The 12,673-nt window shown below is 40.9% G+C and overlaps 1 protein-coding gene across 1 annotated transcript; it reads left to right on the top strand.

The window, feature by feature from the left end:
• Positions 1–4,715: 4,715 nt before the first annotated feature.
• On the top strand, positions 4,716–5,120 carry LOC308639422 (protein FAM156A/FAM156B-like; the record flags this gene model as incomplete). Its single annotated transcript, XM_081277681.1, has 1 exon — positions 4,716–5,120. The coding sequence occupies one exon, from the start codon at positions 4,716–4,718 to the stop codon at positions 5,118–5,120; it is 405 nt and encodes a 134-aa protein (XP_081133807.1).
• Between the last annotated feature and the right edge of the window lie 7,553 nt (positions 5,121–12,673).

The raw sequence follows: 12,673 nt of genomic DNA, 5'->3' as shown, positions 1-12,673 counted from the left end.
TGATCATCTCGATAGATGCAGAAAAAGCATTTGACAAAGTACAGCATCCCTTTATGTTCAAAACTCTAGAAAAACTAGGGATAACAGGAACATACCTCAACATTGTAAAAGCAATCTATGCTAAGCCTCAGGCTAGTATCATTCTGAATGGAGGAAAATTGAAGGCATTCCCTCTAAAATCCGGAACAAGACAGGGATGCCCTCTCTCACCACTTCTGTTCAACATAGTTCTCGAAACACTGGCCAGAGCAATTAGACAGACAAAAGAAATTAAAGGCATAAAAATAGGAAAAGAAGAACTTAAATTATCACTATTTGCAGATGACATGATTCTATACCTAGCAGACCCAAAAGGGTCTACAAAGAAACCATTAGAGCTAATAAATGAATTTAGCAAAGTGGCAGGATATAAAATCAACACGCATAAATCAAAGGCATTCCTGTATATCAGTGACAAATCCTCTGAAATGGAAATGAGGAAAAACACTCCATTTACAATATCCTCAAAAAAAAAAAAAAATACTTGGGAATCAACCTAACAAAAGAGGTGAAAGACTTATACAATGAAAACTACAGAACCCTAAAGAGAGAAATTGAAGAAGATCTTAGAAGATGGAAAAATATACCCTGTTCATGGATAGGCAGAACTAACATCATCAAAATGGCGATATTACCAAAAGTTCTCTATAGGTTTAATGCAATGCCAATCAAAATCCCAATGGCATTTCTTGTAGAAATAGAGAAAGCAATCATGAAATTCATATGGAAAAATAAAAGACCCAGAATAGCAAAAACAATGCTAAGCAGGAAGTGTGAATCAGGCGGTATAGTGATACCAGACTTCAAACTATACTACAGAGCAATAGTAACAAAAACAGCATGGTACTGGTACCAAAACACGCGGGTGGACCAATGGTACAGAATAGAGGACACAGAAACCAATCCACAAAACTACAACTATCTTATATTTGATAAAGGGGCTAAAAGCATGCAATGGAGGAAGGATAGCATCTTCAACAAGTGGTGCTGGGAAAACTGGAAATCCATATGCATCAAAATGAAACTGAATCCCTTTCTCTCGCCATGCACAAAAGTTAACTCAAAATGGATCAAGGAGCTTGATATCAAATCAGAGACACAGCGTCTGATAGAAGAAAAAGTTGGCTACGATCTACATACTGTGGGGTCGGGCTCCAAATTCCTCAATAGGACACCCATAGCACAAGAGTTAATAACTAGAATCAACAAATGGGACTTACTCAAACTAAAAAAATTTTTTCTCAGCAAAAGAAACAATAAGAGAGGTAGATAGGGAGCCTACATCCTGGGAACAAATCTTTACTCCTCACACTTCAGATAGAGCCCTAATATCCAGAGTATACAAAGACCTCAAAAAATTAGACAATAAGATAACAAATAACCCAATCAACAAATGGGCCAAGGACCTGAACAGACACTTCTCAGAGGAGGACATACAATCAATCAACAAGTACATGAAAAAATGCTCACCATCGCTAGCAGTCAGAGAAATGCAAATCAAAACCACCCTAAGATACCATCTCACTCCAGTAAGATTGGCAGCCATTAGGAAGTCAAACAACAACAAGTGCTGGCGAGGATGTGGGGAAAAGGGTACACTTGTTCATTGTTGGTGGGACTGCAAATTGGTGCAACCAATTTGGAAAGCAGTATGGAGATTTCTTGGAAAGCTGGGAATGGAACCACCATTTGACCCAGCTATTCCCCTTCTCGGTCTATTCCCTAAAGACCTAAAAAGAGCATGCTACAGGGACACTGCTACATCGATGTTCATAGCAGCACAATTCAGAATAGCAAGACTGTGGAACCAACCTAGATGCCCTTCAATAGATGAATGGATAAAAAAATGTGGCATTTATACACAATGGAGTATTACTCTGCATTAAAAAAAAATGACAAAATCATAGAATTTGGAGGGAAATGGATGGCATTAGAGCAGATTATGCTAAGTGAAGCCAGCCAATCCCTAAAAAAACAAATGCCAAATGTCTTCTTTGATATAAGGAGAGTAACTAAGAACAGAGTAGGGACGAAGAGCATGAGAAGAAGATTAACATTAAACAGGGATGAGAGGTGGGCGGGAAATCGAGAGAGAAGGGAAATTGCATGGAAATGGAAGGAGACCCTCAGGGTTATACAAAATTACATACAAGAGGAAGTGAGGGGAAAAGGAAAAATAATACAAGGGGGAGAAATGAATTACAGTAGAGGCGGTAGAGAGAGAAGAGGGGAGGGTAGGGGAGGGGAGGGGGGATAGTTGAGGATAGGAAAGGCAGCAGAATACAACAGACACTAGTATGGCAATATGTAAATCAATGGAAGTGTAACTGATGTGATTTTGCAATCTGTATACGGGGTAAAAAAGGGAGTTCATAACCCACTTGAATCAAAGTGTGAAATATGATATGTCAAGAACTATGTAATGTTTTGAACAACCAACAATACAAAAATAATAAATAAATAAATAAATAAACTGGATATTGAAAAAAAAACGCTAGGAATTTTGCTGTGATTGTTTTTTTTTTTTTTTTTTTGGTTGTTGTTGTTGATTTTAAACCAGGAAACTGGGAAAGCCTTCAAATCTGCCTATTGCCCCCACTACAGCCCCCAACCTTTCACTCTGATGCAGCTTTCCCCAGCATCGGCAATATTTTTATTTGAATCTTGTGATGGGAAGTTCACAGGGGCTAGAGCCAGAAGTTCCACGATTCCTGTCAATGTTCTCCTGCTCACTGGCTCTATCAACCTTAGTCCTGTCACTACTTCTTCAGACCTTCCTTTTCCTCCTCTATGCAAAGGGCTTAGCAGTTTTTATTCCAGTGTTGACATGTTTGACACACAGTGATTGGAAACCATCACTGCCATCATCTTTCATTGCTATTTAGAAGGAAAATATGTGATTGTAGTGAAAGAAACAATAGTTCATGGAGTCGTATACGCATTGTTAATGCTCACCACTGAACACAGAGAGAGTGGGGGTTTGAAACACTTGCAGAGTGAACTTGGGACTTGGCGAGGGGTCACAGAGGGAGCTACAGAGGAATCCAGATCCTCCTTTCTGCCTCAGGGCTCCTCCTCAACCCGGCTGTAGTGTGGACCTTCTGTCTAATACGGTGGCACCTCTCTGGAGAGTGGAAGGCACCTGCTCAGCCGAGAAGGCCTGGCGGAGACCTGGTCTGAGTGGCTAGGTGGGTGTTGGGGACCACATCCAGGTGGTGTTCTCCCTGTGTGCTTAAGCGGGGTGCACTGTTCCCTCATTGATTCTCTCCTCCCTGGCGTGGCTCACCTAGGAAAGCAGCAATAACTCTCTGAGCCCCTTGTCTGTGCTGGGCACTTCATTCACTCTCAGTACAAACACCCATGGAGGGTCATCTATGAGGCAGGCGGTGTCCTAGGGGCTAAGGACACTCCAGGCCACTAAGGGGTCTGAAACACCTGCCCTTGTGGAGTTTATATTCAAGCATGGGAGAGACAGAAATAAGCACTGCACATGACCGAAAAGCAGATTATGAAGTGCAGTAGAAGGCAACGTGTGCCATTACAAAAGGAGAGTAGGAAAGGGGGTTTGGCTGGGCCAGTGGAGAGGTAAAACACCTAACTCCCATGCAGCTCTAATCAGGGTGTTCTACTGAGGAGGGGACAGATGAGCAGATACTGGAGGATGGTAGGGGATGGAGGCCCAGAGGTATCCAGAGGAATATTTGGAACAGCCGAGGCAAACACGCAAGGTAGGAGCATGCCTGGGGTCTGTGCCACGACACACAAACAACATGGTGTGAGGCACGTGTCTCTACATCACCTGGCACAAGGAAGGTCATGAGACAGGCACTCAGCAAATAGGTTTAGGATTGGATTAAAGGGAGAGGTTGCCAAAAGGGCGGAACAGCGAGGCATGGGAAATCACTTGCCCAATGGAATCTGTGGATATTTCTCTCTCTTTAGGTTCATCTGCCTCTTCTAAGGTCTTTGACTAATATTACCAAGAGGGGCAAGAGGTTGAAGCACACCCTTGGTAGTGGGCAATGTGAGCACCTATTTGTTCCAAGGCAGCTCGGCCATCCATCATAGTGGGGCGAGGGACTGTTGCTGAGCGAAAGAGGAATTGTGAAGAGCTGAACTAGGGGAGGGAGGGCACCTTTATAGCTTCTGTTCTTCTGCCTACCCGAGTGGCAATGCAAACACATCACTGTCCTTGATGCCCCACCTCCTTGTATCAGGGGTATATTTAGTCACTGAGCCTGAGAATCTCAAGGTGCCCACAGAGATAGGATTGCCTCCTGTTACATTTCATGGAAGTGACGGAGGGAACACGGCTTTAAAAAAAGAGTCTAGGAAGGGGCTTTGTGTGGAGGGGTGCCCCAAAGACACGGGTGTTCACTCAGTGTGACATGGTGAACTATGCACTCCACTGAAGGAGTGGGATCCTGAGTCTCCTGTGGCATGTGTAATCCAGTAGTGAGCACATTGGCTTCGAGCCAATGTTCCAAGTGTGCAGGCTACACTGTTTCCTTATGTTGGTGCCCGGGACTGGAAATGACTGAACAGATACCTTGCAATATAGATTTCAGTGGCTAAAATCATCAGGGGCTCTTTCTGGAAGGTGTGCGGGTGTGTTAGTGGGTGTTACAGGAGTGCTGAGCTTTGTGTTTGTAATATATGCCTTTTTCTTTGAGAGGATGGAAGAGGAGCAGCAATGGGGAAGTTCAAGATTACCTCAGAAGAAAACAAAGTTAGTGGAACGCAGGAGACAGCAATACGTCAAACCCAGAGCACCTTATCAGGTGGAGAGGAAAGCAAAATCCACGTCTTCACATGATACAGATCAGAAGAGGTTCAAATGCGAATGTCCCTACTGCCAAAAGTGTATGGGGAACACTTCCGGGATCTCCACAGGAAAGAAAGCAACCTCTTGTTCTTCCCCCTGGGATAAGCTAATGCAAGACCTCAACAACCTGACCCTCAACCCTGGTACCACCCAGCCCCCTCTTGTCCAAGGAAGGTTACAGGAAAGGGAGGAGAAGAGCCAAAAGCAGGTGCGGTGGAAAAGCAAAAGGAAGTTTCAGAAGCTCCTCCAAGAATAGACAGAATATCTCTGAGACTGTCACCCTCAGGGGAAGGCAGATCAGAACAGATGAGACCAGGAGTGTCAACATCACCAACTCCTAGGAACCTTTTGGACACATGGTCAGGAGGAGTAACAGCATGCAGCCCGATGACCAACAATCCCAGCAGCCAGCGATTCAATCCAGCTCCAGAAGTGTAGCAGCCTTTCCCCCAGCGGTTTTAACATGCCCCCTGAGGCATGCTGGGAGGAGTTCCTCCTTTGCAAGAGCAACCAGACAGCAATGTTTCTACACCGTCCTTAGCATTGCTCCCATGGTGTCAGCTGCCACTTGCCCTCCTTGGGTTTCAGTGGTTTCTCCCCACTTTTCCTGGCTGCTAATATGGTACACAGCATCCATGTGGTGTCTCTGACTTGTTTTCCAAATGCGTTCTTTCCATTTTAGCCATGAGAGCCCAGTGGGATCATAAAGTCTGATAGAATGTGACTCTGTGTGTGAGTGTGTGTGTGTGTGTGTGTGTGTGTGTGTGTATGCGCGCGCACGCGCATGTAGTTTGTAGTTTGAAATCATCATAGATGCAGAGGAAGTTGCAAATGTAGTACACTCTTCACCAAGTTTCCCCCAAGAAAGTTGCATCTGACATCACTATGGAATGACGTTAGAACCAGGACATTGATACTGGTGCCTCGGGACTGTCAATCATGATAAGTGTACATTTGCGTAGCCGCCACTACAATCAAGTTTCAAAACGGTCTTATCACCACAAAGATCTTTCTTGTGCTACTCCTTTGTAGTCACACCCACCACCTGGCCCATCACAATCCCTAACCACAGGCAAGCACTTAATTGTTCTCCCTTTGCTACAACTGTTTTGTTTTGAGGGTGTTACACAAAACGCAATCACTCACTATGGTGACCTTTTGGGGTTGGTCTTTTCTACCGACCTTCATGCCCTCAGTTCTGTACAATCTGTTCTGTGTATCCAAAGTCTGTTCCTTTGGGATGTAGCTCAGTGGTAGAACCCAGCATGCACAAGACCCTGAGTTGGATCCCCAGCACTGCCAAAAGAAAATCTATTCATTTTTATGGCTGTGTGGCATTCCCCGGTTTGGATGTACCTGCTGTAGGGCATTTTGGTTTCCAGTTTTTGGGTGATATGCTACTTATGTTTTGAAAGAAAAGAAAATGTGGCCTTGTCTTGCAGTTACTGGGCCAGCGCCAGTGCAGGAGGCTTGAGGGTGGCGCAGGACAGGTCTAGTCCAGAGGGAAGTGGGGGTGTCTGCTGTGCTTTGCTGTGCTTGCGGGGTGAGGTCCTCTCAGTGTTCCACACTTGGTGACTCATTCTGCTGTGTGCTTGCCTGTTCAGTTGGAAGACCAGCTAATACCTAGCAGAGAAAGCAGTGAAATGGTCACAGCAGGTTGAACAGCATAGAGAACATCTCATTACCTGCATTAAACTTTGGAGAATAACACCGTCTCTGACCAATTGGTTTATTAATATTGCATCTCCTGTGATAAACATACCAGTGGAAGGTTTCTTTATTGGCCCTTTTCTAGACGTCACTCCTCCCTCTGTCGTGGCCATTAAAGCAGGAACACTGTGCCAGCTTACAACAACAGGGGCGTCTATTTCCTGGAACTCAGTATTTATTGTGATGATTTGTGTTGTTCTTTCTACTCTGCCAGCCATCTTCCAGGAAAACACCAATGCAGAAATTTGAGTGAAAGATCATCTGGGTTTTAGTTTTCCTATCATCCTCATCATCTCAGGATTAGCGGGTGCTTTATTTCTGATTTTAGATCTCCTCAGTAATGGAAACAAGGAATTTGTCAAACAGAATTTCCCGTCAGACCATAAAATATTGCAGAGAAGTGGCAAGGGGGAGGAGGAAAGCAGAAACGGAACCTGGTGTACTCTGAGAAGGCTTGCCATCAATATTTACCCCAGACGTCAATTACTCTGTTGTGGTTATCTATAGGTAATTAATAGTAGCTTGGTAGGAAATGTTGGGACAACTGATTCACCCAATTAATATTATTCTTTCTCTTGTGTCTAACTAATAATTAGATAGTGGCACGGTTCTTGCTAACATTAGCCTTCTTTCAGAGAATGAACTAGATAACTAAAGCTTAAAAGAGATTTACGTTTTCTTTCTCTTTTTACCTTTCAGGTAACAATTTTTTTTCAAATTCGCATCTTTGTAGACCACCAACTATGGAAAGGGTATCAAGTTATCTATGTTGCCAATTTTCTTTTTATTTCTCTTCTAGGTTATTCCCGGGAGTAGTCTGGCCATTCAAATCTTGGCCAGTCTGTTTTTATCCCTTTTTCTAGCTTCTACAATATCTCCACCCTCATATATGTAGTGAGAATGACGTGAGGACTGCGCCATATTGATGTTGATAAGTTCTATTCAGATAACATTTTTGTTACAGTGACTCTTTGATATCTCAAAAGGGGCTCAAAAAAGCAAACACTGAAAGCCTATAGTTCTTAGACATCAAATAATGATTTTACATTGTGAAACAAACAATGGCAACACGGGCACTAGTGGTTAAATGCAGTTTATTTGTTCCAATGACTGTAAAACTTACCTCACTTTTTTTATCAGTCTGGCCATTAACGAATGCATTATGTGATCAGCCTTTTTTATGCATGACACACCTATGAGAATGTCTTGTTTTCTTGTTATCAATGGCTCTTCAATCTTTAAACAAAGACACTCTTTGTTTCATTTGGTTTTTGATTAATGCTGTTTCCTAATTTAGGGTTTTCACTTTCTCTTCTATTTAAACAGTTCTGGGCAAACATAACCGTTTCTTGCTGCTTGGTTAGTGGTAATGCCTTTGGTTCCTTGATTCCAGAACACAACCAATCTAAAGTACTCCGTAAGTATTAGCTTCACCCCAGGGCCACTTTTCTTGTATCACTTTTTTTTAATGTTGAAAAGTGTATTAGCTGTGTGAAAATTCCTTGTATGTTTTCACGGTGAGAGGATCATCCTCAAAGCCTGTTTCTATTACATAATGTGAACAGATTTGGTTTTTTTTTTTCCATGACAGTATTAGCAAATAGATTTATTGGAAATGCCAAGAAAATACACTGATCAATAATAATAGTCTTATGTCACCTGGCTTTTAATGCAAAATCATTGTAATTTTCAGCATGGGGTTTCTTTCTTATTCACCGGAGACTGAGCAGTGAATCTTCTGTTGTTTTTACAAATGAATTTCAAACACAGCCTTATGAGACAAATTTCACTTAATGTTACTGAATAAAGTGGAATTGAGTAAATTTTATCAGACTTTAAAAAAAATCAAAGTAAGAGGTTGGACTCAAAAATAAATGAATATTTTTTTAAAAAAATTTGGAACTAATTTCCAGAGCGGCACTTCCAATATTACACATCCACCGTCAATGCATGTGGCATGTGTTGGATCTGAATCTTCTCCTGCATTTTGTATTGTCATTTATTAATAACTTAGCTTTTTCAGTAATCAACTACTTACATCTTGTGACTGTAATGTTCATGTCCCTCACGACCTGTTTTGTGCAACATTCTTTCTCGTGCGTTTTTGGCATAGGTTTGTCTTCTTTTGTGATGTCTCCTCTTGACTTTTCTGGGCTTCTACCACTTTGATGTACTTTTAACTCTTAGATGTTGAAACTTTAAAAAATCTCATCATGGGTTCTTCTTGTTTTAATTTATTTTTTACTTTTAGGTAGACAATCTTTATTTCATTTTTTTATGTGGTGGTGAGGATCGAATCCAGTGCCTCACGTGTTCTAGGTGAGCACACTACTAGTGAGCCACAATCCCAGTCCTCATCATGAGTTCTTTTTAGTAGAGTTCTTATCATATCTGTTCTCTCAGCATGTAGTTTAAGGGTTTTTTTTTTTGGCCATTAACAGGGATTTTGTTAGTGTTTGTTTTATAATTTTCAGTTTTGGTACTGGTTATTGAAATTAGGGTTGCTTTACCACTGAGCTTTATCCCCAGCTCTTTCATTTTTTATTTGAATACAAGGTCTAGCTGTGTTTCCCAGGCTGTCTTTGAACTTTCAGTCTTGCTGCCTCATCCTTTGGGGTCTCTGCCATTAGAGGTATGCACCACCATGCCCCACCTATGATTTTTTCTCATTTCTAAGAAAAATTCACTAAGTCCGAAGTCCAAATGATTTGTGTGTGTGTGTTTCCTTCTGAAGTCATATGGTTTTACATTTTGCATTTCAATCTGTGATCCATTTTTTGTTACTTTCTTAAGCACTGTGGGATTTAGTTAAGAGTATGTTTCATGGTTCTCCCTGTCCATGGAATTATTGTTGTTCCACATGATTTGTTTTAGACTTTCTTTCACTAAACCTCTTTTTAATTGCTTTTTCACTTTTTTTAAACCTCAGTTAGTTGCACTTGTCTTGAGCTTTTTCTGAATCTTCCATAGTGTTTTATTGATCTGTATATCTTTCTTGCTGCCCATTCTACAATTGTGATTATTGCACTTATGTATAAGTCTTGAAATCCAATGGTGTGATTTTTTTCCATGTCATTATGTTCATTGAAATCATTTCAGTCATTAAAGTTAAATTGTCTTTCAATATAAAAATTTAGAATATATTGTAAATACTGTATCTATAAAGTTTCTTTTTATGATTTTGATTGGAATTTCATTAAACCCAGATAACATTTTGTAAGGAACTAATAGGAAATCCAAGAACTCACTGCTGTGTTCTTTCTCAGTTACCAGAGTTTGCTTTCTCTTCTCTTTTTGAGTCTTCATATATTTATATAAAATGTTCAGGATTTTTACCAAGAATTTGCAGAAGGAACAGGGAAAGTTACATCTATTCATCTTTCTGGAAACATAAGTCCCCTACATATATTTAATATTTCTGAAGCCAACGATAAGATGAAATAAATAGTTTTAGAATCTGAAGCAAGATAGTAGTTCTGAAATAGTTCTTAAAAATATTTTATTTTTTCATAAGCATCATTTCTATGTTCTACTTCATACAATGCCTGGAGCCCACTTGTTGTCAGGATAATATTAATATTTGCTACTCAATAATAAATAACTATATCTGTTATTGATTCTTAGAGATAAGGTACAATGAATGATCAGAGCAAATCCCCTTTTCTAATTTCCATTTATGTAGTTTCTGTCATCGCACAGTTTGACCAGAGGCATACAAGTAGTTATACATTCTACACATGTCATTCATTCATAACCAATATTTGATACACTCTTATTCCCTCAACTTCAGATATGCCATCAGGATGGGACTACATTCCATAATTAACTGATGAGGTATCTTGATACACTTGTAAATGGGGTTTGTGGTTGAGGATAGAACCAGGCATCTGAAGAGGTGAGATCTGTTGACTTGAAACTGAAAGGAGGAAGCTGCTGAAGGAAATATTAAGAGGGAGAGAGACTATGCAGCAGCCTGAGGAAATGGTAGAGGTGTTCACAGGAGATTTTGTGACTTTTTTATCTTGGAGTTCTGTAATATCAGTGCTCTTTTTTTGTCACAATAATGAGACTAGGGCACTGGGTTCAATCCTTAGCACCACATAAAAATAAATAAAATAAAGGCATTCTGTCCATCTACAACTACAAAAAAAATAACCACAACAAAAAAGGAAATGGATACATAACACTCTTCATCACTTGGTTACTATCAGCCTCCTGGGAAGGGGAAGGATTGCCCCCTGAGGCTCTCTTCCTGCGTTTTGGTCTTCTGATAGGCAGGATGGGAGGAGGGGCATGAGAAGAAAGGATACCTGAAATCTATCAAAGGGGCGAGACACCTTCATTTCCTGGGGGGCACCATCTCTGGACCTCCTCCTCTTCTGAGAAGTCTCTCTCTCTGTCTCTCTCTCTCTCTTTTAAATTAAATTTACTTTTTGTTCTTGTCTCAGCATTTCTCAGGTGTTTAATCTTCAGGACTAGGAAAATGAGGACCTGATCCTGATTTTCAAGACAGTTTCAGAAATGGCTTCCAAATGAGCTTACCTCAGCTTTCAGTAATTGCTTGCTCACCTAGGCAAGTGTGTGTCATTTTGGTGATGTGCATCCTGTAACAAAAGCAGTGATGCAAGAACTGCCATTTACCCAAATGTTTCATGCACCTTATTTTATTCAAACCTCACAATATCCAGCTCTTATTCTTATCTCTATTATACAGATGGGGAATCAGGCTCAGAGTGGTTAACGGAGAGAATGTCTCAGCCTACAGAGCCTATAAAATTTGGAGACTAATAGGGCAGGCCCAGCATCAGACTCCTGATTATACAGCAGTCTACCTGGATCTTCCACCTAGAAGACTGATATTATATAGTGTTATTCACTTAATATCTGAACCCCAGTTTCTTTATCTGTAAATGTGGGAATACATAGCACACATTCAGTCTTTCACTTTATAATCTTATACCTTGCAATTTATCCCTCTGACACATGCTCTTAGTTCCTGAATAAACCCTCTAGGATTTGCCTACTCTTACTTGCTTTTAGTTGACTACACATGAAACATCTGTCATGTGGGTCATGATGGCAACAGTTGAGGTTGATCTAATCCCCTTTCCCCATGGCCCAGTTTATAAATATTCCTGAACCCTATCCTTGGGAAGGCAATTTGAGACTTGCTTCCCATCTCCACATGCCCAGTTGCCTTGTAAGTAAATATTTTCTCTTTTGCAAAACTCATTTCTGTGATCATCATACTGTGTGGTGGGAAAAATGGGCCTGTCAGTAACATTGGTGCTAGTCCTTAGCTTATGGGCTATAGGAGATTTTCCTTGTTCTCTGGTGTCCTTCATGTGGGAGTATGAAGAACATTCTCATATCTGATTCAGATAATCATTGGATTAATTGAAAATTGAGGATAGTTAAATATCTTTGTTTTTCCTAACATATAGCTGATATCACTTATTATTTACCCCTAGAACTTTGTGAAAAATACTCAGCATCACACACACACACACAGACACACAAGCACACACACACACACAAACACACACACATTTCTATGTCCTCTTTTCTGACTCTTCTTGCCCCATGTCCTTCCTTTACCCACAACCTGTGCTCCATATAGACTTGCCTGCAGCATCTGTGAACCTCCATTGTCCTTTTCTATCCATCCAACAGAGCAGAATCTTTCCTGCCTGACAGCAGCCTGGCTCTCTGGCACTCATACCTACAGCTTGCCACTCAGCACTCTATGGGCTCTAAGCTATACTGGCATTTTCATGCTATCTGCACTGTGTCTGGCAGGCTCTGACTCTTTCCAGCTCTTCTCTTGCTGTGGGAAGTCTTGACTCCAGGACTGTATTTGACTTTGCTCCCCTTTCAAGTCTATGTCCAAATGTCACCTCCTCCATGTGACACACCCTGTTCAATCTGTTTTATATTCTATCCTGCAACTCATCCAGTTCCTTGCCAAACTATAAATTTCCTTTGTCATGCTGTACTCTTTTCCCATCCTTTCCCATAGCACTTAACACATTCTAATATACTCTTATTTACAAGTATCATATATTTTACATTTTTATTGTTATTTATATTAAATATATA

Source organism: Spermophilus citellus (assembly GCF_964194105.1).
Source record: "Spermophilus citellus genome assembly, chromosome: X".
NCBI classification, from domain to species: domain Eukaryota; kingdom Metazoa; phylum Chordata; class Mammalia; order Rodentia; family Sciuridae; genus Spermophilus; species Spermophilus citellus.
The sequence above is the reverse complement of the archived record's forward strand: the minus strand, read 5'-3'. Positions and strand labels throughout refer to the sequence as shown.